This window comes from Simochromis diagramma, unplaced genomic scaffold, assembly GCF_900408965.1.
Source record: "Simochromis diagramma unplaced genomic scaffold, fSimDia1.1 OVJJ01000596.1, whole genome shotgun sequence".
NCBI classification, from domain to species: domain Eukaryota; kingdom Metazoa; phylum Chordata; class Actinopteri; order Cichliformes; family Cichlidae; genus Simochromis; species Simochromis diagramma.
The window spans coordinates 17,478,438-17,501,816 of NW_024387245.1; the positions used below are offsets into that span (position 1 = coordinate 17,478,438).

A 23,379-nucleotide genomic window follows, 5' to 3' on the forward strand; every position below is an offset into this window, starting at 1 on the left:
CCAATCTGGGTCACTTTTGTATGTGGTACTGAATCCGAATGTCGCATTAAATCCATCTTTTACGTCACTGACACAAGACAGACGCCAATTATCAGAGCTGGAGAAGCGCCCAATAAGACATCGCGAACGCTTCCTGGCCATCCCATGTAGATGTTAGTGAAACTGTTGGGAAGACAGCGTTGGAGAAACGTGAACGTTTTATTTGTACTGTATAATCTGCAGATTCTGACAGAAATCTGCAACTATCCTTTGAAGCACCGCTCCTCTCTAAAACAGCAATAAGGATAATTATTAGGCCATATGTAAATAACAAAATAACTTTATAACTTAAAGCAAAATTGGGAAACGTAAAGTCCAAAACAAGTCTTTATATTAAGGGCCATCAGTCAAACAGTACTGTTTGGTCTGGGTCTAAACAGAGCGTGTTGTGTGTGACGTCTTCTTTTGCGCATGCGGGCCGCTTTGAGCGTTCACACTAAAGCGTTTGCTGTCACATTTTATTTGTAGTGGGAACAAGCAGACAAAAAAAAATCAGATTTGATCAAAAAATCAGAATTGAGCATTAAGACCTGCAGTGTAAATGCAGCCTTAGACTTCACGGGCATTTTGCCGCAAAGTCAAGGAAAATGGATTGATTTGAACACAAGCGATACAAACACAAATAAAAAGGAATTTTCACTCACATATCTTGCGATACTATGTGCAGCAGTATGTGCATCAAAACATGATCTGAGGTCAGATCTCTTGAGATATTTCAGACTTTGCTACTCACTATAGATCTTCACTACAAGTTCCTCTGTGTAGGCACTCTGAATTTTTCAAAGACTGGCAATAGCTTCTGCAAATTTTACCACTGGGCTGTTTGTACAGCTCATGTTTAATAAACATAGAAACCCAGAGTAGCAACTGTGCAGACAATAACTGTAGCAAGATTGCAAACATGCATACTGAGTAAGTGTTTGTATATTTGTGTGACAGTGTGCACTTTAGGAATGGCTTTGAAGCTGAAATAAATTCATTGTACACTCAGATATATTTGTCAAATAAAGCTGATTTGGATTTTAGAGAATGTCTGATATCAGAAGTCACTCACTGTTTGTTTTTTGACCACTTTCTCCCCTCAGAAATATCAGCTGCAGCCTTTTGAGAATAGTTTCAATGTATAATGTTTAGCAAAAAAATGGAAAATACTACAAATTGAAGAGATCCATTTGTAGTGGTATTAGTGGGGTAGGAGTATTGTTTATATTTTTATAGCAATAATTATTTGTATGGGTCTGTTTGAGGAAAGAGGGTTGTGGCAGTAGAATCTTACTTACCTTGATGTCTTATAGTGACGTGTCGGTCGCGATCGAAATGGCTCTTAGAGCCGGATCTTTGACATGAACGACGCAAGCCGGCTCCTTATCGCGAGCCGTGGGTTTTTTTTGGGTTTTTATAAACCTTTCTCTTGCACTTTTTTCCGCTTCACTCCGCATGCTATGGAATCAGAACAATGCCACCTTGAAACGAAACCGAAAAAAATATTGAAACCGAAAAAAAACATGACACATGACAGACGTTTATGTCAGTACTGACTCTGAGTGCAGTGTGCCAAGCAACAGAACAGATCCTTTAACTGATTTAGTCAGGTATGATTTATATTATTTGCCCTTTCAGATTATCTGGTTTTGTTTATAATACATTTGCTTTCATTTTAAGAAACAAAAATCATTTTATATATTTTTTTTTCTCAGTGAAGCAGATGTGCTACAGTGGCTTTCAAGTCAGGTGGATACCAGCAAAAACTTTAGGATTTGCATCACTCGCAATGATCTTGTTCAAAGAGGCTTCATTCAGTGGCAACGACAGAAGAAGGCTTCCCCTGTGAACAAACTCCACGTGACTTTTATCGGAGAAGCAGGAATTGATACTGGTGCATTAAGCAAAGAATTTTTGACTGGTATAGCTACAGTGGGGCAAAAAAGTATTTAGTCAGCCACCGATTGTGCAAGTTCCCCCACCTAAAATGATGACAGAGGTCAGTAATTTGCACCAGAGGTACACTTCAACTGTGAGAGACAGAATGTGAAAAAAAAAAATCCATGAATTCACATGGTAGGATTTGTAAAGAATTTATATACCTTATTTATAACTACCCTCTCACCTCTTTGAGACTGTAAGGTTTTTCTGCAAGAAGAGAAGCTGGTCTACATGTTGTGGAGTCAGGCAGCTCCTTTGTGCGGTAACAATGTCACCAGCAGTTGAAAACACTCGTTCAGAAGGAACACTGGTCCCAGGTATGGAAAGATACTGCTTTGCTTGTAGAGCCAAGAGAGGATACTCCCTTTCATGGTCCCTCCACCAGATCAAAGGATCCTCAGAAAGTGCAACAGGCTCAACGTCCCTGTATCGATTCACTTCTTCCTTTGCCTTCTGAGTTGGTGTTTTCTGTGGTGCTGTGGTTTTTGTTGAGTAGGCTGGCCCAAGGAGAAAAATTAATGCAGAGTCCTTTGACCTCTTAATTGGAGGGGCATAATCCACTTCATCAACACCACCAAGAGAGATGTCAGGGACAGTTTCCTCAGATGTGTCACCATCAGACTGTCGCTGTAGAAAAATGAAAACTTAATTAATAAAGAAATTACTATTTATATTCTAACTCGAGTAGTGCAAAAAAACCAATAATTTTTTGTTTTTGTTTCTGTAACTCACAATAGCTGTGTCCACGTTCTCCAAACCTGCTGCTTCCAACACCAACTGAGAGAATGTGTTGTTACAGGTCTCTTTGGACAAGAATGGCAGGGCCTTAAAGCGAGGATCTAATGCTGATGCAATGTACAGCTTGTCCTTTAGGGCCACATATCTTGAAAAGAGATTTTGCACATTTAACTCAGTTTATTATGTTGGATATACATGTGCATGGTTACATACACTCATGCAAGATCAGAAACATTAATATACGACTTTGTTTCCATAATTTATATATAAACATCTATAGATAGATAGATATAAAATCAAAAGGCCTATTACTAGACAAGAGGGCTTACTAATTTTATAATATATATATTTTTTCACTATAATAAGAATTTTCATGTAATACATGCATCCATACAGTTACACTCATTCATGGCATATACACACAATTCATAAACATACCTTGACTTCAAGTTGTCGTATACAGCAGTCTTGAGGTCTTTAATCAGTGAGGAGTCGTGAGAGACACTGATCATCTTCTCCAGCAGCTGTGCATGCAGAGGTGCAATGATGGAAAGGGTCGGGGACTTTTCTTCAGACATAACCAGTGTGGCTGCTTTCAGCGGCTTCAAAGCTTTCACTATATCTTCTCCATCAGTTATGTCAGCCTCTGTAAGACTACAGAGATTACTGTCATTTCTCCTCACTTCAGGTGAGAGTAGAGCTGCAGAGATTGCTGGTTGTTGCTCTAGGAAGCGTTCCAGCATCTCCAATGTGCTGTTCCATCTGGTCACCCCATCATTCACCAGCTTATGGGCAGGTAGATTCAGTATCTTTTGCTTCTCTTTAAGCTTGCGACTTGCAACAGTGCTGCGATGAAAAAAGGATGCTATGCGTCTCACTCGGCCAAGCAGCTGAGCAACAGCTGGAACTTTCAGTCCTGCTTGTGAAGCTAAATTGAGTGTGTGGGCAAAGCAACCAATGTGCAACCAGCCCGTTATTTCCACAGCTTGCACCATATTTGCAGCATTGTCAGTTACGATGACTGGATTTTTGTTTGTAAGCTCCCATTCTTCGATTGCTTTGAACATAATTTCAGATAAATTAGCTGCTGTGTGGCTTGCTTCAGTGGTTCTTGTCTGTAAGACATGAGACACGAGTCTCCACTCCTGGTCGATATGGTGTGAGGTGATAGTCAGGTAGTTATCTGTTGCTCTGGATGTCCAGCTGTCACAGGTTATAGCGACTCTCTCTGCTGACTTGAGAGAGGCTGTAACATCGTGTTTCACTTTTTCATACATGTTTGGGATTACCACTTCACTCAAATGTTTGCGTGTTGGTAAAACATAGCGTGGTTCTAGCGTATTAATGAGGTTTTGGAAGCCATCATTTTCAACAACGCTGTATGGACGTATATCTTTACATATGAAAGTTGCCACAGACTGGGTTATTTTTTGGGCAAGTGGAGAAGTGGATTCAAACTTCACTGCAAATGCCTTTTCGAGTGAGCGTTGCTTGGTGTCGGCCGTTTTTGCTAGCAGGATATCTGGATGATGCCTCGTTAAATGATTTCTGAGATTTGTGGTATTTCCACAGTGCTTTACCTCCATTTTGCACATCTTACATACGGCTTTGCTTTTGTCCGGCTCTTCACTGTCTTCACAGTTCTTAAATCCAAAGTGTTGCCAGACATCTGCCTTTAGGCTCGGTGGCACATTCCCGGGAGTAGCCATGATGGTTCATGCGTCCAGGTCACTTAACTCTCGCGTGACTTCCTCATGTTAACCGCTTGCAAGTTTCATACGCGGCAAACTACATATGTATAAAAAAAAATCGATTTCAGGATTTAATGAATCGATATTGTTTTATTCCAGTTAGAATCGATTTTAATCAATGAATCGATTTTTTAAACCCACCCCTACTATTAACCCTTTAAAGCCGGTCGGAGCGGACACGCTCCATTTTGCGTAACTATTTTAAAATCCCGGTAGCACTGCAACCACGTAAGCTAGCGCAATCATTTTTTTTGCATATGAAACCGGAGGAGTTGTAGTTACATCTTATGCCATCAGCTTGTCCTAGGTCACAGTTTCCTTCCACATATAGCTTTGCAAAAACTGCATAAAAAGCGCTTGCAGCAACAAAAACATAATATTCCAGAAACACGCTTTGTCGATCCGATCAGCTGTTCGTAACACTTCCTATGTCCATCAGCGTGAACTGTGGCATGTCCGCCATGACCTGCCCGGAACCGGAAGTGACGTCATTTTGCGGAAATGTAGTTTTTTACCATCAAGGCCTCATGAGCCTATACTGGTGTTTTTTAAAAGTTATCTTTGACTTTATGACTTTCTGTGTCGTTTCTGGGATGCTTAGGACTCATATTGCACTGCTGGAAATAGTTTATTTTGATGCATATGCTGTTATTTTGCAAATTTGCATTATAATATTTATTTTTGTTTTTCCTGCAGTATATGAAAATTGGTGTATTTCAAAAATAAAACTATGAAGACACTCAAAATAAATTTCCTGTGGTGGGAAACTAGTTTGTGCAACGTTTTTGTATTTACAGTTTTGAGGGATAAGCCTCTTAAATTTCTCTAACTAGAAATATATGTTAAAAAACCAAAAACGATTTTCAATTTCTTTGTAGTTTATTGCACTTTTTTGCAATTTATGTAAGTACTATGCACTTAATGCATACATATTATTAAAATTTGGGCTATAATGGTTGTATTGATGTATAGCAACTTGAAATGCTCCCAAAAATGGCTCCACAGCATGTAAAAATATAATATAAGCTCTGGCGGACTTGGTTCTATGGTAGGTCTTAAAGGGTTAAGACACGACTGTACACTGTGTTCGTGTTTTCCTCCGAAACAATAAGTTCCTTTGCAGCAGCCTTTCAACGCCTCTCTCTGTCTCTCACTAGCAAATTTGACCCAGACAACAAAGTAAAGCTAGTTTTTGGCTACGAACCCGACACGAACCTGACATATTAGCCAGAGGTCCCTTTACTATGGTTCGGAGCCGCGGACCTTCAGTAATAGTAATAGTACATTCATGTAGTTGTAAAAAGCATGATAATATATTAAGTAATCCAAAGTATTCAGAATACGTTACTCTCATTCAGTAACGTAACGGAATACGTTAAAAAATACAGTTTGGGGCATGTAATCTGTAGTGGAATGCATTTTAAAAGTAACCTTCCCAATACTGTGTGTATAGTTACATAATTTCAAAAACTTGAAATTATTTATTGTTTTGTTTTTGTATGTTTTCAGGTGGAAGTGGCAGACAACCTGACAGACCTCACTGAAGACATTGTGAGTTGTGGTTACACAGGACTTGTGAAGTTGGACAAACGGGACAGTATAATAAGGTAGTATATTTTAATAGACAATATACCAACCAGAAACATTTGAAAGTAATATTTTGCAAGTTAAAACCCTGGTTTAGACCACCATACCCCATCAGTTTCACTAATGACTGTGTTTGCTTTTCTAAATAGATCAATTGTTGTGCATGCTACGGTGCGTCTGACTCCAATGCTACAGCAAATCAGAAATGGCATGAAGATCTACAACCTTCTGGAGGTGATTGGAAGGCACGAAAGTCTCTGTTCAAACCTGTTTGTTCCCATAGATGAGAATGATGATACAGCGGTAAATATGTCTTTATTTATTTCAGTTGTTTAGTTTTTACAACAGATTCTAAAAATACATGTGATGTAGTAATAGCCCTGTGAGGACTTTTTTGTTTCAGCCTTTATTTAGGTTGCTCAGATTAATGAGTATTGAAGAATATCTTTGTTATTGTTTATTTGAAATCACAACACGTGACACCCCCCCCCCCAAATCTCTTTAGCCGGATGCTGATTACATAATGAGCATCCTTGAGCCTGAGCTGAGTGAGAGGGGAAGTCCAAGGCATGCCAAAGAAAATGCCATCATCAACTTCTTCCAAGACTTCCTGGAGAACCTTAAAAGCTCAGGTTTGTGCCGTCGGCCAGTTACTGCTATTATTATCAAAACAACATTAACACAACAGCTGTTACAAATACAGTGTTGTAACATTTCTTTCAAATGTACTATACTCTGCAAAATTGTCATCACAAACGATAACAGTCTAAAGGAACTGAAATCTCTGTAAAGATTTGTTTATATGTTTTGATGTTTTATACAATCTACCACATGTTTAAATGACAAAATTGGTTTTGCATATTAATAAATTTTGTGGTATGACAGTTAAAGATTTAAAGTAAGTCGAATCTGCTTCTTCAGATCAGGATAAAGACAAAAAGAGCTGTGAGTATGGGATCCAAGTCCTACAGGACCAGGACCAGGAAGAATACTGGATTTCCAAACACCAACCACCGAGAATGTCTGTCCCAGCGATTATGCAGTGGTTAACTGGACAAAGACACAAGCCATGCCTTCCTTCAGAAAGGGCAAATTTTAAAATACATGTAAGATTTGAGCATCAATGCAAAGATACGATGCCTGGACACTACATATGTTACCCAATTGTAAGTGCCTGCACAAACACAATCATCTTTCCTGTGGCACACATGAACTCATACACCGAGTTCACAGAAGTTATGACAACAGCTGTCACAATGGGGAGAGATTTCAGCCGTGTGTAGTTGACACTCAAATAGCATGCCATCACAAGTTATGCAGTATTGCACTGTATTTCTACTATTTGTCTAACCCTTTAAACCTATTTCAGTTCTTGGAACACAGGGTAAAAAAGGAAAAAATATTTACAGTTAGATTATTTTTCCATGTTGTTTCACTTACTTTTTGTTCCTATAATGTTAAAAACTATGTTCACAAAACGGAGGAACCCATTCAGAAGACTGCATTCATAAAAACTTGAGTCTAAGATTCAACTTGTTCGCAAATTAAATTCTGTAAATCTGAAGAAGTTTAACAGAATTTTGTTTAAATATATTTTCTGTATATAAAGCATGTAGTACTATTTTGTTACTGAAAAGTTTTCCACTGTGAATTGTAAAATTAGTGATATCCCAACTGTTTTGCTGAAAATAAATATTCTTACACTTGATGAATTGGTTTTTTTCAGTCATTAAAATGATATCATTTAATTGTTTAGAGTATTTATTGACATGACATGTTAAACAAATTTAATCAACCCAGTTACAAAAACATCAGACATGAGATGCTTAACTGAATGTGGCTACTTTAAACATTAAGTTATAAAAGGTAAAAACAGTATTTGATGCAATTAAAAAAGATACATTCATCAAATAATCTGAAAATACATCCTAAGATTGATTGATTTGCTATTCTGTCATTACAATACAAATAATGTGGTCAAATCCTATGAGAAAGGCTAACTGAGTGGGTTCTGTTGTGTTACTGAATGAACTATGATGTAGTTCAGCACTCTCTCATAAAGGTCTCTTCCGTTGTCAAAGGAGGGACTAAGAGGATGAATGGCTGCCCTCAGTCCTGCCATCTCCTCAGGCCCCAAAGGACACTGTATTGGTGGAAGAACTACACCACCACTCTCTGGTCTCGAACAGTCAAGGTCCAAAGAGAAATGTTATTGAATGTCCTGAAAATTCACTTGCTTTTGTTATGAACAGTGTAACTATAGTATGCAGCAATTACAAAGGTATGTTAAAGTCTTTAAAAACAAAGACAGGTGCACATGTTAAATATATGCATGTCATGAATTTCAAGGTACAAAAACATAAGCGTTATAAAACATCTGTAATAGCACATTTTATAGTCATACCTCAGTGTTTTCTGGTGCAGCCACAGAATTTTGACCCATTTAAAAATAAATAAATGAAATAAATAAATATTGAATAAGACGCTGATGAATGTGATGATTGATTTGGGTTTACAAGATATATATATATATATGTTAAGTCCTATATATAACTAACCTTTGATTGTGAACACTTTTTCCTGAAATGTAGCTTGCTCTGCCACAACCACAAACAGTAAACATGCAATGAGCAATGCCAACATTTTCCACACCCTAGCCTCCTCTTGCTCTGCATGATGACACAGAACACAAACAAGTTTTCAGAAGGTTGACTAATAATATAACATGTATCAAGGTTGTACATTACCTTAAAGGAAAGCCAAACTGTTCAACAGAGCTCATAAAGAAGCCTGATGCTGTTGATGCCTTGTTATTATTTCCAGCACCGAGGTGCATTATCTGGAACATAATTTATGAATAAATCATTTTGTTTTGAAGAAACAAACACAATATCTAACAAACTAAGAACACCTGACAGTTATATACTTTGTTAAAGTAAAATAAAGACAACTCAACACTAATGAACGTAAATATCTTGTCAAAGGAGTGGAAGAAGAATACGCCACTTTCTCTCTATAGGGTAGTTAATTAATTTTGAGGAAAAAAAATTGCAATTGCAATGGAATATTGTTTACCTTTCGCGAATAGCCATCAATCCCAGCAAATATAACTATGCCATATCTAAAAAAAAAAAGTAAAATATGAAACACACACACGTCCAAGTATAACATTTGTCCACAAGTCAGAATTTATCAACTTGTTTGTTTCTTTGCTTACTAAACGGGAATTTTTTTTTTACTTTGTAGAAATAGAAATTTACCTGGATCCTCTAACTGTTAACGTAAAATGCCTTATGCTCAAATCAGAAATGAAAATAGTTACAGTGTAGCCAGAGTACTGAACATACAAACACGTACTGTACACAAACCTGATGAGTTTGTGGTTTGTATCTACATGGACCAATGAGAGGGGGCCTTTTACAGAGTACACTCTTCTTGCAACACAGCCGACAGATGCCATCCTTTCTAGGATTCCTGCAGCATCTACCCTATGCATCGATGCAGACACTTGCTCCCATTTGACACGGTATCCCATGGCCTGCAGTTCCCCCATCATCATTCGATAGTCGATGTGTGGCAGTCTCATTTTAACTGATCTAACAAGGCTGTCCAGCTCATCATCTGTGACACTGCTATATGATGCATGCACTGGAAGTCCATACTCTTGCATCCGACGAAATAATGTCCTTTTGCTGACACCCAGAAGCCGAGCTATACTGGGAATGGAAAATTTCATGTTGATGAGGATTTGCAAACATTCTTCTGGTATACTAAGTTTACGTTGTCCTCTCGCTGAGTATACAACATCAACAAGAGAAGAATGTGGGTGTCTCTCTCCGTCTTGAAAATTTATCAGTCTCAAAAGATTGGATAAGGCATTAAGAATATCTTGTGGTACTGCTAAAATATTACCAAATGACTGTATAAGTCTCAATTCATGACTGATGACATAATGCAAATAGTCCATATCTACAGGTCTGCGTTGTAGAGCTCCATGAAGCTTTGTTAGCAATCTTTCATAGAACTGCCTCCTTATTAATAGTACCTGGAACAGAAATTGATACATTTGCTAATTGTGCACTCATGACATATTAAGCTATGCATACGTACATGAACACAACAGGAAGATAAACAAATTAAATCATTTACATAAACAAGTACGTCCATTTCATAAGACTTTTAATGAATTTTAGTTTAAAATACATTTGTGATTTAAAAATACTTAAAAATGCAAAATATGTGAAAACTTTTTGTCCAGATTGGAGCAGAATATTCATATTTAAAATTAATTTAGTTACAAATGGCTTGGCACAGCACCCTTTTTACACTGACAGACAGGCAACTATTTTGTTTTAACCCTTTAAAACCGGTCAGAGCGGGCTCGCTCCGTTTTGCGCATCCACTTTTAAATCCCGGTAGCACTGCAACCACGTGAGCTAGCGCAATAATTTTTTTTGCATATGAAACCTGAGGAGTTGTACTTACATCTTATGCCATCAGCTTGTCCTAGGTCACAGTTTCCTTCCACATATAGCTTTGCAAAAACTGAATAAAAAGCACTTGCAGCAACAAAAACATAATATCCCAGAAACACGTTTTGCCGATCCGATCAGCTGTTCATAACACTTCCTACGTTGGATTAGACGTCAGCACGAACTATCGCATGTCCGCCATGACCTGCCCGAAACCGGAAGTGACGTCATTTTCGCGGAAATGTAGTTTTTTACCATCCGGGCCTCATGAGCCTATACTGGTGTTTTTAAAAGTTATGTTTGACTTTATGACTTTCTGTGTCGTTTCTGGGATGCTTAGGACTCATATTGCACTGCTGGAAATAGTTTATTTTGATGCATATGCTGTTATTTTGCAAATTTGCATTATAATATTTATTTTCGTTTTTCCTGCAGTATATGAAAATTGGTGTATTTCAAAAATAAAACTATGAAGACACTCAAAATAAATTTCCTGTGGTGGGAAACTAGTTTGTGCAACGTTTTTGTATTTACAGTTTTGAGGGATAAGCCTCTTAAATTTCTCTAACTAGAAATATATGTTAAAAAACCAAAAACGATTTTCAATTTCTTTGTAGTTTATTGCACTTTTTTGCAAATTATGTAAGTACTATGCACTTAATGCATACATATTATTACAATTTAGGCTGTAATGGTTGTATTGATGTATAGCAACTTGAAATGCTCCCAAAAATGGCTCTACAACATGTAAAAATGTAATATAAGCTCTGGCGGACTTGGTTCTATGGTAGGTCTTAAAGGGTTAAAGAGTACGGCAAGCAAAGATGTATAAAAAAAAAAACAGGTGACCTGCAACACTGCCATAAAGACATTACTTCCAACCCTACACTTGTCTTACCTTTATGTGCCTGGAATCTGCCATTGCTTAATATGTTATCATCACCACTGGCCATCAGGAGTAAGGCTCTGGCATCCTCGTAGATACTTTTGCAGTTTGAACCTCAAATCCCTGTACTGCAGAATCCATTTCAAAGTTAAAGTGTTTGTTGATTCACAAAAGAGACAGGGGCATCACTGAATTTAGCAAATGTTAGCTGCCAGCTAGCTTGCTACAACGAATAGGCTAATGTTGGCATTTTACCACAACTTCACCAGATTTAGCTAATAAAAACTACACCTATGTCCAGTCGAGTGAAATAGCAAAGAAAGATGACGGAAAATGATTACTTACCTGTGGTTTAGAGGGTCCACTTGAACTTGATGCAGCCATTATTGAAAGAGGCAAAAAGAGAAAAATGGCAGCTTGGTCAGCACGAGCAACGGACTCTATAATGTATGCAAATTCATGCGGGTCGGAATCCCCGCCCCCTCAAGCGCGCCTCCGGATGCCAAAACAGTGCCAGCAGATTGAAACTGAAAACTGGATTGAAACCGAAACATGGATTGAAACCGAAAAAAAATGGATTGAAACTGAAAAAACAAAAATTGTAAGCGAAAACAAAATAATTACAGTTTCAATTAATTGTTTTTCACTGTCAATTTTTTTTCGGTTTCAATACAAGAATTTTCAGTACATTTATTTCAGTTACAATATTTTTTTTCGGTTTCAATATTTTTTTCGGTTTCGTTTCAAGGTGGCATCATTCTGATTCCATAGCATGCGGAGTGAAGCGGAAACAAGTGCAAGAGAAAGATTTATAAAAAACAAAAAAACCACGGCTCGCGATAAGGAGCTGGCTCGCGTCGTTCACGTCAAAGATCCGGCTCTAAGAGCCATTTCGTTCGCGACCGACACGTCACTATAAGACATCGAGGTAAGGAAGATTCTACTGCCACAACCCTCTTTCCTCAAACAGATCCATACTAAATAAATTCTGATTCCATACATGCGAGCCTTGTGCTTCACGCTGGGATGCGGGGGGAGGGGCGGTAGTTACACAGCAACAGAGCGGGAGGGAAAGAGAGAGAGTCAGGGACATTAGGGACATTAGGAAAGGTATAGTAATCATCCACAACTATATTCAGTTGCAGATGATAAAGGATTCAGAAAGTTTATTCCTGCAGGCCCATAGGACAGAGAATATGCATCTTTTTTTTTTTAAATTGTGTTTTGTGTTGTTTCACTTTAAATTTGTAAAAGGAAAAAGCTGAAAATTTAAATAGTTAAAAGTTGAAATGTGAATAATTGGTTTTTGTATTAGGCCTATATGATTTATTTATTACATTTTATGTGGACTGAATAAATAAAAGTATATTTACGGTGGCCCCTAGAGACAAAGCACGTACAAACTTCAAAACACGTATGAACTCTGAAGCACGTAAAAACTCCAAAACACGTAAAAACTCAGAAGCACATAAAAACTCCAAAACATATACAAAAGACAACAGAAGTGCTCCAGGATGCTAGGCGCAGTGTTGAGCTTTTGTTACCTAGTGGCTACACAAGCCAGCAAGTACCAACGACCGGATTTGGTGTGTGGTAGTAACAGGTAAATGAACATTTTTTTTTAAATTATTTGAATATATATGAGCGCTTATGTATAAATACACAAACAATACACATATGCTTTCAATTGTGTAATTTAAGTGATCTAGGTAGCTCTGTTTTGGAAGTTCAGTTCATGCTAGAAATGTGTTTTGGAGTTTGTACGTGTTTTGTCTACAGGGGCCACCGCATATATTTATATATAAACATATATAAATAAAACCACTTTTTTTTTTTTACATTAGTAATTCCTTTTGTGCATAATTTTATATTATCGTTAATAATAAATTAATGAAAGCAACAAAACAACCTGAAGAGCTGGTTTGGATACGAAAGAGCCGGCTCTTTTTAGTGAGCCGAACCGCCGGAAATCCCATCACTAATGTCTTAGTATTGATCACATCTGCACAGTGAAAAATGCAGTTGTTTGGCACTGAAAATATCCTTACATCAACTCTGACACATGACAATATACCAACATCAACTGGATGTGTGTGCATGTGAGCTTTCTGCCAAACATCATCTAGAGACTAAAATCTGTTCTTCTATTCACATGGGGCAAACATTTACCATCCTCTAGATTTACTATGTATTTGATAAGTAAAGACATTTATTCATTTAATTCAATCCTAGTTTTGATTTGCGTGTGGACACACAAATCAAAATCCACACACACACATGCACATGAACTTGACATCCAAGTCTTAATAGACAGGGTTTAATATGATACTATAACTTTTTGCCCATTCTTCCAGAAATGCATTTGTGAGGTCAGACATTGTTAGATGAAAAGGCCTGGCTCACAGTCTCCACTCTAACTGACCCCAATAATGTACTTTTGGGTTGAGGTCAGGACTCTATGTAGGCCAGTCAAGTTCTTTCACACCAAACTCACCAATCCATTTTGTTATGGACTTTCTGCACTGGTGAGCCAAACTGTTCCCACAAATTTGGGAGCATGAAATTGTACATAATATCTTGGTATGGTGAAGCATTAAGAGTTCCTTTCACTGAAACTAAGGGCTGAGTCCAGCTCCTCAAAATCAGGCAATACCATAATTCCCCTTCAAACAAACTTTACACATGCTTTACATGCTTTAGAGAAGCATGACTTGTCAATGCAGAGTAGTGATGTGCGATACCACTGATTTCCTTTCCGATCTGATACCAAGTAATATTCAGGGTGGTATCGACGATACTGATCCGATACCGATACTTTATACAAAAACGTATTTTATTTATTGTATCTCAAATTATAGCGTCATAATAATTTACAGGACATCAGATTACTTGTTCTTATCACTTAATAATGCAGAGTTCATCATATAGAAATAAAAAAAACTGAAGTTGTGCGCTATTTGAACACCTTACCTGCCTGCAGCACTAAAGGACTCCATGAGAGACGTCTGTCTCGCCCTAGCAGCACCTGTCCCTCTCATCCTCTTCAGTTCGTCTCAACATACGCGCCTCATATTCTGTGATATGATTTACTCTGAGGTGTTTGACAAGGTTAGTGATGTTGCCACAACCATACATGCCAACCCTCCTGATTTTTCCGGGAGAATCCCGGAGCCACTATTCTCCCGAATTTCCACCTGGACAACAAAATTGAAAAACCATATTGCAGAATTCATAGCGCAGCCCAGCCAATTCCAGTTTCCAACAATGGCGGCAGTGACTTAGTTTTAATATTACTCTTATTTCTCTTTCTGGGTCGCAAAAAAACAAACAACTTTTAACATGTTTTCAGGTGAGAATGTAGCTGTGTAAACTTCAAATATCTGAGCTGATCGACACATCGTCTTCAAACCCCCGCGGTCTTTCACCACTCGGGTTAAACATGATATATAAGTCACTTTGATAACTTAAAAATGTTATTGTTTGGCTTTTTCAGTGTTTTATTTGTTCATGAGTAAATCGGTTTGGCTGAGATTAAAGTTATTAGATTAGATTAAATTAAATTTAACTTTATTAATCCCTCGGGTGGGTTCCTCCGGGGTTTTCACACAGCTGAATAAACATCAAACAGAAAACTAATTAAAGAAAGTGTGAGACGGTCGAGAGTTTACACCAGCGCCCGGTTATATTTTAGATAGCAAGGAGTAGACGGCAGTTTCACTCCACCGAGGGAACTCATGACGTACTACCCGGCTTTCTTTAGACCGCGAAGGGCGGGTCCTCAGGTGGAAGCAGCCTCTGAATTTTGACACCCCCGCTGTTTCCGGGCCGGCCAATAATAACGGTGACATTTAACGTATTTTATCCAATAAATAAACACTGTAAAATGTATTTATCACCCCCCCAACAGCCCTTTTGAATGTCTCCCTAATTCTGAGGTCTCAAGGTTGGGAAAGTATAGCCACAACACCTCACTGTTGGAGCACTTTTTTGCCACATGTATCGCAAACCACGTCTCAGCTGTTTGTGGAGGTAAAATACGTCCGCACAATTACGCTCAACCCTTGTGAGTGCGCGCGCCAAGGGGCTGCGAGACATTTATACAGCCGTATTTCGCACATGACTATGAAAGGCGGAAGAGGAAGTAGTTCCTTTGAATGTAGACAATCCGAATGTTATAGTTTCTTTCCACTGTGTTGCTGTTAATGATAAACTACAAATTTACCCTAAATTACTAAAAAATATCGATATTTTAATGTGAGAATCGATTCTAGAACATAAATGACTGGTATCGGAGGAATTGATATTTCAGGATCGATCCGCACATCACTAATGCAGAGAGCATGTCTGAACTGGTCTAGAGTCCAGTGGTGGTGTGCTTTACACCACTGCTTTGCCTCGCACTTGTAAGGTTGGATACAGGTGTTCAGTCATGGAAACCCATTCCATGAAGCTCTCTATGTACTGTTCTTGAGATAATTTGAAGGTCGCATGAAGTATGTGGGCATGTTTGAGGTATGTAGAGATTGACTCTGCAGAAAGTTGGTGACTCCTATCTACTATCCTTCACTCTGTGATTTTACGTGGCTTACCACTTTGTGGGTGAGTTGCTGTTGTCCCTAATCACTTCCTCTTTGTTATACGATCACTAACAGGTACAATATTTATAGAATGTTTATATTTCATGACTGGACTTGTTTACAGGTGGCATACTATCACATTGAAATTCAATGAACTTCTGAGAGCAATCAATTATTTCACAAATGTTTGTAGAATCAGTCTGCATGCCTAGGTTTTGATTTTATGTGGCCATGAAAATGACTGGAACACCTGAATGCAATGATTTGGATGGGTGAGTCTGTGTGCTGAGAGTTAGTGGAGACAACATGGTTGCATTCTAAAATGTCTGTGTGCGTGTGACAAGCATGTGTTTCCTTATCTGCAGGTGTGTTTATCTGGCCATTAATCATTGTAGCACCAAAGCACAGGAAATATGGATGGCTACCTTCTTTAGCCAGTCCTTGCTCCGATAACATTTTAATGTAGTAATCAGTGCAATCCATTTTTTCCAGTCCATGTGACTTACATGACTGACAACACTCATTGTATTTAGACATTCCAGACAATCCAGTTAGAAAGACCATATACATAAATACTCAGTCTCTGGTAAATTTTACCTAACTTGTTACGAGTAAGTGCTCAAGGTCAAGGAGAGTGCACACACAGCTGAATCCCATTCTCTAGTTTATTTTTTATTTTAATAAAGTGTGAAAGCAACAGTTATCAGTGAAAGTATACTCTCTTTGGCCAAAGTTTAGAACACAGCGAAAACAAGCAACGATTATAAGAGCAGTTACGTATTTGCGCAAAAGTCCACTAAACACACAGAACCGAGCCACAAACCCTCCCAACCCAGACTCTGGATAGTCACATTTTGGGGGATTTGATGAATTTGGACAGATTTCTAGAAATGAGAGCTGCTGATGGATGCCGTCTCTCCTAACAAGACCAAGTTTCCTCCAGAAACTTTCCCAATTATCTATAAAGCCCACATTGTTGTTTGGACACGACTCGGACAGCCAGTAATTTAAAGAGAACATGCGGCTCAAAATGTCACTAATGGTCCAATTGGGAAGGAGACCAGAGAAAACGACAGAGTCCAACTGTCAGGATCTGAAGGCGCTCTGACCGGTCGACCTGCCAGTGTGTATATTTGTGTGCGTGTGTATGTGTGTCTCTCCTATCGCCCTGTCTTCCCTTCCGGCTCCGCTGTCATGTGTTAGGAGGTAACTTAGCAACAGGCTACCTCCGACCCGGAAGTGCTGTCGCCCGGAGCTACCGCACCTGCAATCAATCCACCAGCTGCTGCCAATCAACTACCATCTTCGGCAGGGCTACTTAATGGTGTGGCTGAGCGACAGACAGCGCTGGAGTATTGCACTAAGCCTGATAGTGTTTTCGAGCCGCTAGCGTTATTGAAGTATTGTCTGATCTACGTACTCATCTTGTTGTCGTGTGTGTGTTCACCCAGGGATTGACGGAGGATTCACGGACACAAAGGAAGCACTTGGAGGAGAGACGGGCACTCACTACCACGCACGGGCTTACACGGAAGGAGGGATGCACTATCACCATTGTTGCACATTTAAACTGTTGTCACCTTGCTGCACTGTAAATAAACGCACTGTCTTCATTTCTGAGCTCCGCGCCTGAGTCCACTTTTTAACAACCATGACAGAATACTCCAGCCAGCCATGGACTCAGCGGACTCAAACCCAGTTCAGCGAGAGCTCTCTGTTCAGGGCAAAGTTTTGGACCAGAGCATGATGAAACACATTATGACGGAACAAACGGCGATGCGACAGGTGCTTGCAAGCATTCAAGGTATGTTACTCACTGCTCCTGGCACCTCAGCTAAGAATCCACAACACACTCCATCAGTAAGTGTGGCTGCAGCTTGCCCACTACCTCCTTCACCTCCACCACCTCGGCGAGAACATACATTACCGGTTCCGGAGAAGTTTGATGGAGATATAACAAAGAGTTGAGGCTTTCTGATGCAGTGTTCATTAATTTTCAGACAACAGACACAGGCTTACGGCTCAGATTGTGCAAAGATAACGGTTATGGTGGAATTAATGACTGGCCGAGTGCTGCAATGGGCACAAGCCGTTTTAAATGTTCAACCGAATATCTCCTACCAAGATTTTCTGACCAAGTTCCGATGTGTGTTTGATAAAGGAACAGATGCAGATGGCGCAGCTAATCGTTTGTTTACCCTGAAGCAGGGATGTAAGAGTGTCGCGGATTTCTCCATTGACTTTTGGATCCTGGCTGAGGAGACGGGCTGGGCAGAAAACACACTCCGGGGAGCCTTCCTGAACTGCCTAAACGAAGAAATCAAGCGTAAGTTAGCTACAAAAGAGCTACCTAAGTCTCTTAGCGCTTTAATTAATATGTGCATTCAACTGGATAATCATATGAGAGAGTTTGGGAGACAGGCAGGAGAAGGACGACGACCGGCAGGGGGTGCCAATATGCCTACCGGATTGCTTCCTTCTCAATGGAGAGAGGAAGAAGAAGACCCAGCGGAGGATGAGGAAGCTGGGCCGGGCTCGGTTCGGTGCTTCACATCGGAGGAGAAACTGGACCTCCGCAATGCTTACCACCTGGTGCGTATTCGTGAAGGGGATGTATGGAAGACAGCGTTCAATACTGACCTTGGGCATTTCGAATAACTGGTGATGCCTTTTGGGCTCACCAATGCCCCTGCTGTTTTCCAGGCTATGATTAATGATGTGCTGCGTGATCTCATTAACCACTGTGTCTTTGTCTACCTAGACGACATCCTTGTGTTTTCCCGGAGCCCGGCGGAACATGTGGAGCATGTGAGGCTCGTACTGCAGCGCCTATTGGAGAATCGCCTGTTTGTGAAGGCTGAAAAATGTGAGTTCCATGTTCCGACTGTGTCTTTCCTGGGCTTTATAGTGCAACAAGGGCGGCTGCGTCCACTCTTTAACAACCGTGACACCAACATTGTTTTGGCAACACACTATTACACACCTATTCAATATTGATTTTAGTGACCTCCGGTTGACATGACCTCCGGTTTTTCAAGGGTGCGAAGCTGAGTCTCCAATTCAGTGATCTGGCCTCCAGAGCCGCAAATAGGCTACATTTACTACAGTACAAGTATCATTACTGCTAAAGGAGGCTGAGAGGTAACTAAACATCTGACACAAAGAGAAAAAATGTGCAGCGGGGACAGATAAAGAGGTCATGCTGCTAGCGAGTCGGCTAGCTAATATAAGCTAGCGAAACCAGTGAGTGAGTACTGAGACTATAAATTAGCGGGTGAATACACAGAGATTGTGCTTCGGATGAAGCATGTGAAGATTACCCAGTGAAATTAAAAGTTATCTAAAAGTTTTTAATTAAATTCCTATGCAGATAAGCTACACAAAAACACTGTGTTGTAACAGGAACAGGAAGTGATACTCTACCACAGAGAGAATGAACACCAAGTAACAGCGCTGATGATTTTGTGCAGAGGATCCATGCATCCTCTAATCTAATTAGTGTGATTAACAACTCCACTTCTACTTTTCACAGTTTTTTTTCTTCGCACTGAGTTCATCTTGTACACTATCTGTCCATTGGAAACCACTGCATCTTGATACAAGTGTGCCTTACAACAAAAGAAAGCGTAAACATAGGAGGGCTTCTCTAGTAGCACTGCTAAGAAATTTCCTAATATATCTGCCCCCATGCACTACACATTTTCACATTTTGTTGTGCATGGGTAATCATTTCCTCTTGTTATCTGTGTGCAGGGCACATTATTTGGTATACTCTCAGTCAACCTTATGTGACTACAAATTTATCAGTTTGCAAAGTCTTGATGGAAAAAACAAATCTTTAAACTTAACTTCCCTCGTTGTCTCACCTTCACCCACTCCATTGCACTCTACATCCCTCTTGTATCTCAGCTCCCCCTTCTTTCCATCTGTTTCCATTTCCTCTATCTTTTGTCCTTCTGTGTGATCTGTTGCTCCTCGGGGTGACGTTTTGGGGCAGATTGATGGTGTTCAAGCCTGACTCTGGTCAGTGAGGTCTTGCTTCATCACACATATTTTCTAATTTCTCCCTCTTTTTCTCTCTCCTTACTATAATTCCCACTCTGAACCTATTTTATCAATTTTCTCCACCCCCTTCCCTTCCCCACAGCCCTGCAATCCAGCAGCTTGTCCTACCTTCTCTCTTCTCTATGTGGGGACCATCTCTTTTTCTTTTTGTCCCTACATTCTTTCTGCTCCTTCCATCTTTCCGGGCACTCCCCCACACCCTTCATCTGCCCTGACAGATTAATAGTTTTCCTGTCCTACAGAAAAACCTACAAAGACTTGTCTCTCCCTTGACAACACTAAACTATGACTCTTTCACTTCTTTCTTAGTCTTCTTTTCCATCTTTTTTCCTCTCCCCCTCACACCCAGTGACCTGTGCTTCCTCTGGGCACACTATACTAGACATTAATAACCCTTACTACCATTTTGTTCTGTTAAGATGCTTACTGGCCCTACTTTCTACTTTTCTTTACTTTTTTATTTCCAATAAACACTTTTTAAGTGAAGGTATGTAAAATTATTCAAGTAAGGTAAAATGACTATGTGATTTGATAGAACAGTAGTCTATCTATGCACTATGTCTTTTTTTTTTTTTTCCCTATAGTAACAGTTTTACTTCCACAGATTGCTTTTCTGAGATATTGACTTTCTTCACAGATAAGTACATTTGAGAGTGTCAGTATCTTTCAGTATATACTGGTGGTTTTGGTTTTTCAAAATAATTGTTGCAAAATAATTCACAAATGATTTTGTGCAATTGTAAAATGAGTTAGACATATCTTTGGAACTTCATTTGCTTCAGTAATGTCATGTTAAAGTAGAAACAAACCATTATTTTTTTTTAAGATTTTAACCTTGATTTATGCCCCTTTTCGCATTTCATAGGTATAACTAAACATAGAAAGGAGAATAACAGCAAATCAATACAAACATGTTCTTAGTACATGATGAAACTTTTCTGTCCTGGTGGAAGTGACCACAATGCCCCCAACCACACCGGATCACTGAATGACTTGACCAGTATGAAATTCTGCTAATATTAAGCTACATTTTCCATTAAAATAATTTGTAAAAAAAAACATATAAAAAGCTAAATTCTCGACACCTGAGATAATACATAAAAGCCTACAGCATGACTAGCTTTTGCAAGATGATGATTTCACAGCCAGCATATTTTTACATTAGGTTTCTGTGTAAAATTAAATAACTGCTACAATGCCTCTTATGAGCTGTGAATCATTTAACTGACATAAAACTTCCATAGTACACTGACAATCGTGCAAATCTTTGAGTACATAAAAAAAAAAAAAAAGTTTTACTGATTTTTTTCCACATAGGGCTTTTTTAACAGCTCCCGAGTCTCCTAGAAAAACATACAAACTCGGCCACATTGCACTGGAATGACTAGGGGTTGTAAAAGAAGGAGAACATCGGTTTTACATCTCAATCATGTCTGATTTACGATGGCTTCTCTCTGCAAGGGATTCTGCACCTGTGGGTAATATCCTTTAAGTGTGTCTGTCTGTGTCTGAGTGTGTGTATGTGAACACATATGAAGCCGTGTGATAACTAGTCACAGTAGGGAAAGAGTATGTGTAAAAGGAGACTAAAACAAGACTTTCCTATGTACACAGATGTGCAAAGATGCACATTTACATGCACATTTGAAGAAAAAAAAAAAAAAACAGTCACTGAGCAAGCAACCACAAGACATTTCCTGCCTATGAATCAGGCTGATGATGGAAAGTGTAGCTTTTCGATCGCTGATATACAAGTGGCCCAGATGATGCACTTTGATTGTGCAGCATTCACTCACTGCACAGTCAATCTCAAAGCAGCGGGAAAGAAGAAATCAGCTCTCTTTTTTGAAAATAGCAATGGATCCTGACGGCCTGGAGGGTCCTTAGAGTAGAAGGACATGAATAGATCGGACAAAGAATTGATGAATAGATAGAGAATATGGAGACAAATTCAACAGATTCAAGGTTTGGGGAATGAAAAAAGGGATGAGCAAACATGCAAATGTGGGCTTACATGACTGAGAAGAATTGGTAGAAAAAAAAGTCCTGGTGATTAAAAAAAAAAAGATGTAATGGCTGATAAGTCTGTTGATCGATGGATGAGTGAATGGGTGTAGTGAATGTTGGGGTTAGGGAAGGATGAATGGAGCCAGGGATGGTAGGAGACAAATAATAATGATAAAGGCAGACTGAGAGTTAAATGAATTGCTCTATTTTTCTCTGACAGTAAAAGCCAAATGTTTTTTAATAATAATTTGAAAGTAGAAGCATACCAAGGGAATGTTCTTTTGCTGGATGGTCTTATTGTTAGCTCTGGCCCCAGATGAGCTTTTCATAAAATGGTAGGGACAAATAAGAAGGAAAATAAATTTTTACATCCTGCAAAAATAGTAATTTTTGCCTTGCAGTCTTTTACACATGATCCATTCCAACAGAAGAAGCATGTTTGCTGACCTGGAACTCATTATGTTATATATTATGTATTATATGGTACTGGTGAATCACAGATGTTCATCACTTTGGCTCATCTCAAGATCAGTTAAGTTACTATGCTGTCGTTGTAACCTAAACCAGAAATTGTGAGTATAATGATGAATAAACAGTTAAACAACTGTTTTTCTAGCATCCCCATTCCTTTTTACAACAGTCCATCAATAAGCGGGAACTGAGGAAACCTGTTGTTCAACCTTTGGGAGAGGAATGTTGTCCCATTTTGGCCTGATGTAGGATTCTAGCTGCTCAACAGTCCTGACTCTTCTTCATTGTGTTTTTCATTTGACAATGTACTAAATGCTTTTAATTATTGAAAAGTCTGGACAAAAGGCAGGCCAATTCACTGTTAGGGTGCCTGGGTCGTCAACCCAGTGTTTTGTGTTTTTGGTTCTTTGATTATTTCATTATATTCTAGCTTTGCCTTATGGGTTATAGGTTTATTCTTAGTTTAGGTTTTTGGTGTGGGTTTGGTAGAGTTTTAGTGTTGTGGTTTTCTGTCTGTGATCCATAGTTGCTGTCTCCCCTGTCTGCTGTATCCCCATTCAAGTCTGTGTCTCTGTGTTATGTTTCCTGTTTTACTTTGAAAGTCCGTGTCTCATGTTAATGTGTCTGGTTTTGCTTCCTTTGTCTCGTTAGGCCTGAGTTGCCCCAGCTGTGTTTCCCTCCTGTTTCCCATTCCCTGATTGCTCCCTCTGTGTATTTAAGCCCTGTGTTTCTCTGTGTCTGTGTTGTGGTCTACCCTCGTCTGTCTGTCTGTCTGTGCGTGCGTGCGTGCGTGCGTGCGTGCGTGCGTGCGTGCGTGCGTGCGTGCGTGCGTGCGTGCGTGCGTGCGTGCGTGCGTGCGTGCG

At 39.3% G+C, this 23,379-nt stretch overlaps 3 protein-coding genes across 5 annotated transcripts; 1 reads left to right on the forward strand and 2 right to left on the reverse strand.

Moving 5' to 3' along the window:
* Positions 1–2,142: 2,142 nt before the first annotated feature.
* LOC120714089 (E3 SUMO-protein ligase ZBED1-like) lies at positions 2,143–4,409 on the reverse strand. The gene is made up of 3 exons (XM_040000131.1): positions 3,139–4,409; positions 2,695–2,845; positions 2,143–2,589 (listed from the first exon to the last, which is right to left on the reverse strand). The coding sequence occupies exons 1-3, from the start codon at positions 4,407–4,409 to the stop codon at positions 2,143–2,145; spliced, it is 1,869 nt and encodes a 622-aa protein (XP_039856065.1).
* A 1,466-nt stretch (positions 4,410–5,875) lies between these two features.
* Positions 5,876–7,734, forward strand: LOC120714623. 2 transcript variants are annotated; one of them, XM_040000954.1, is made up of 4 exons: positions 5,876–6,058; positions 6,188–6,341; positions 6,544–6,670; positions 6,960–7,734. In XM_040000954.1, exons 2-4 carry the CDS (start codon positions 6,225–6,227, stop codon positions 7,319–7,321), a joined length of 606 nt encoding a protein of 201 aa, XP_039856888.1. In that variant the 5' UTR covers positions 5,876–6,058; positions 6,188–6,224; the 3' UTR covers positions 7,322–7,734. The 2 variants fall into 2 exon arrangements, with proteins under 2 accessions (XP_039856888.1, XP_039856887.1); XM_040000953.1 differs by lacking the exon at positions 5,876–6,058 and having other exon boundaries at positions 6,079–6,341.
* Positions 7,735–7,797: 63 nt separating this feature from the next.
* On the reverse strand, positions 7,798–11,992 carry LOC120714622. Of its 2 annotated transcripts, XM_040000951.1 has the most exons (7): positions 11,742–11,992; positions 11,409–11,524; positions 9,407–10,083; positions 9,114–9,159; positions 8,786–8,877; positions 8,597–8,707; positions 7,798–8,259 (listed from the first exon to the last, which is right to left on the reverse strand). In XM_040000951.1, the coding sequence occupies exons 2-6, from the start codon at positions 11,430–11,432 to the stop codon at positions 8,692–8,694; spliced, it is 855 nt and encodes a 284-aa protein (XP_039856885.1). In that variant the 5' UTR covers positions 11,433–11,524; positions 11,742–11,992; the 3' UTR covers positions 7,798–8,259; positions 8,597–8,691. The 2 variants fall into 2 exon arrangements, with proteins under 2 accessions (XP_039856885.1, XP_039856886.1); XM_040000952.1 differs by having other exon boundaries at positions 9,407–9,754; positions 11,409–11,992.
* Positions 11,993–23,379: the final 11,387 nt, after the last annotated feature.

Excerpts from the sequence above, each read along its gene's own strand:
- LOC120714089 (XM_040000131.1), bottom strand. The coding sequence starts at position 4,409 with ATGGCTACTCCCGGGAATGTGCCACCGAGCCTAAAGGCAGATGTCTGG. Across the intron at positions 2,846-3,138 it reads TACGACAACTTGAAGTCAAG|ATATGTGGCCCTAAAGGACA; the intron begins GTATGTTTATGA and ends TCTCTTTTCAAG. Across the intron at positions 2,590-2,694 it reads AGAACGTGGACACAGCTATT|CGACAGTCTGATGGTGACAC; the intron begins GTGAGTTACAGA and ends ATTTTTCTACAG.
- LOC120714623 (XM_040000953.1), top strand. The coding sequence starts at position 6,162 with ATGACTGTGTTTGCTTTTCTAAATAGATCAATTGTTGTGCATGCTACG. Across the intron at positions 6,342-6,543 it reads ATGAGAATGATGATACAGCG|CCGGATGCTGATTACATAAT; the intron begins GTAAATATGTCT and ends AAATCTCTTTAG. Across the intron at positions 6,671-6,959 it reads GGAGAACCTTAAAAGCTCAG|ATCAGGATAAAGACAAAAAG; the intron begins GTTTGTGCCGTC and ends CTGCTTCTTCAG.
- LOC120714622 (XM_040000951.1), bottom strand. The coding sequence starts at position 11,432 with ATGGCAGATTCCAGGCACATAAAG. Across the intron at positions 10,084-11,408 it reads CAGATTCCAGGCACATAAAG|GTACTATTAATAAGGAGGCA; the intron begins GTAAGACAAGTG and ends TTTCTGTTCCAG. Across the intron at positions 9,160-9,406 it reads ACAAACCACAAACTCATCAG|ATATGGCATAGTTATATTTG; the intron begins GTTTGTGTACAG and ends TTTTTTTTTTAG.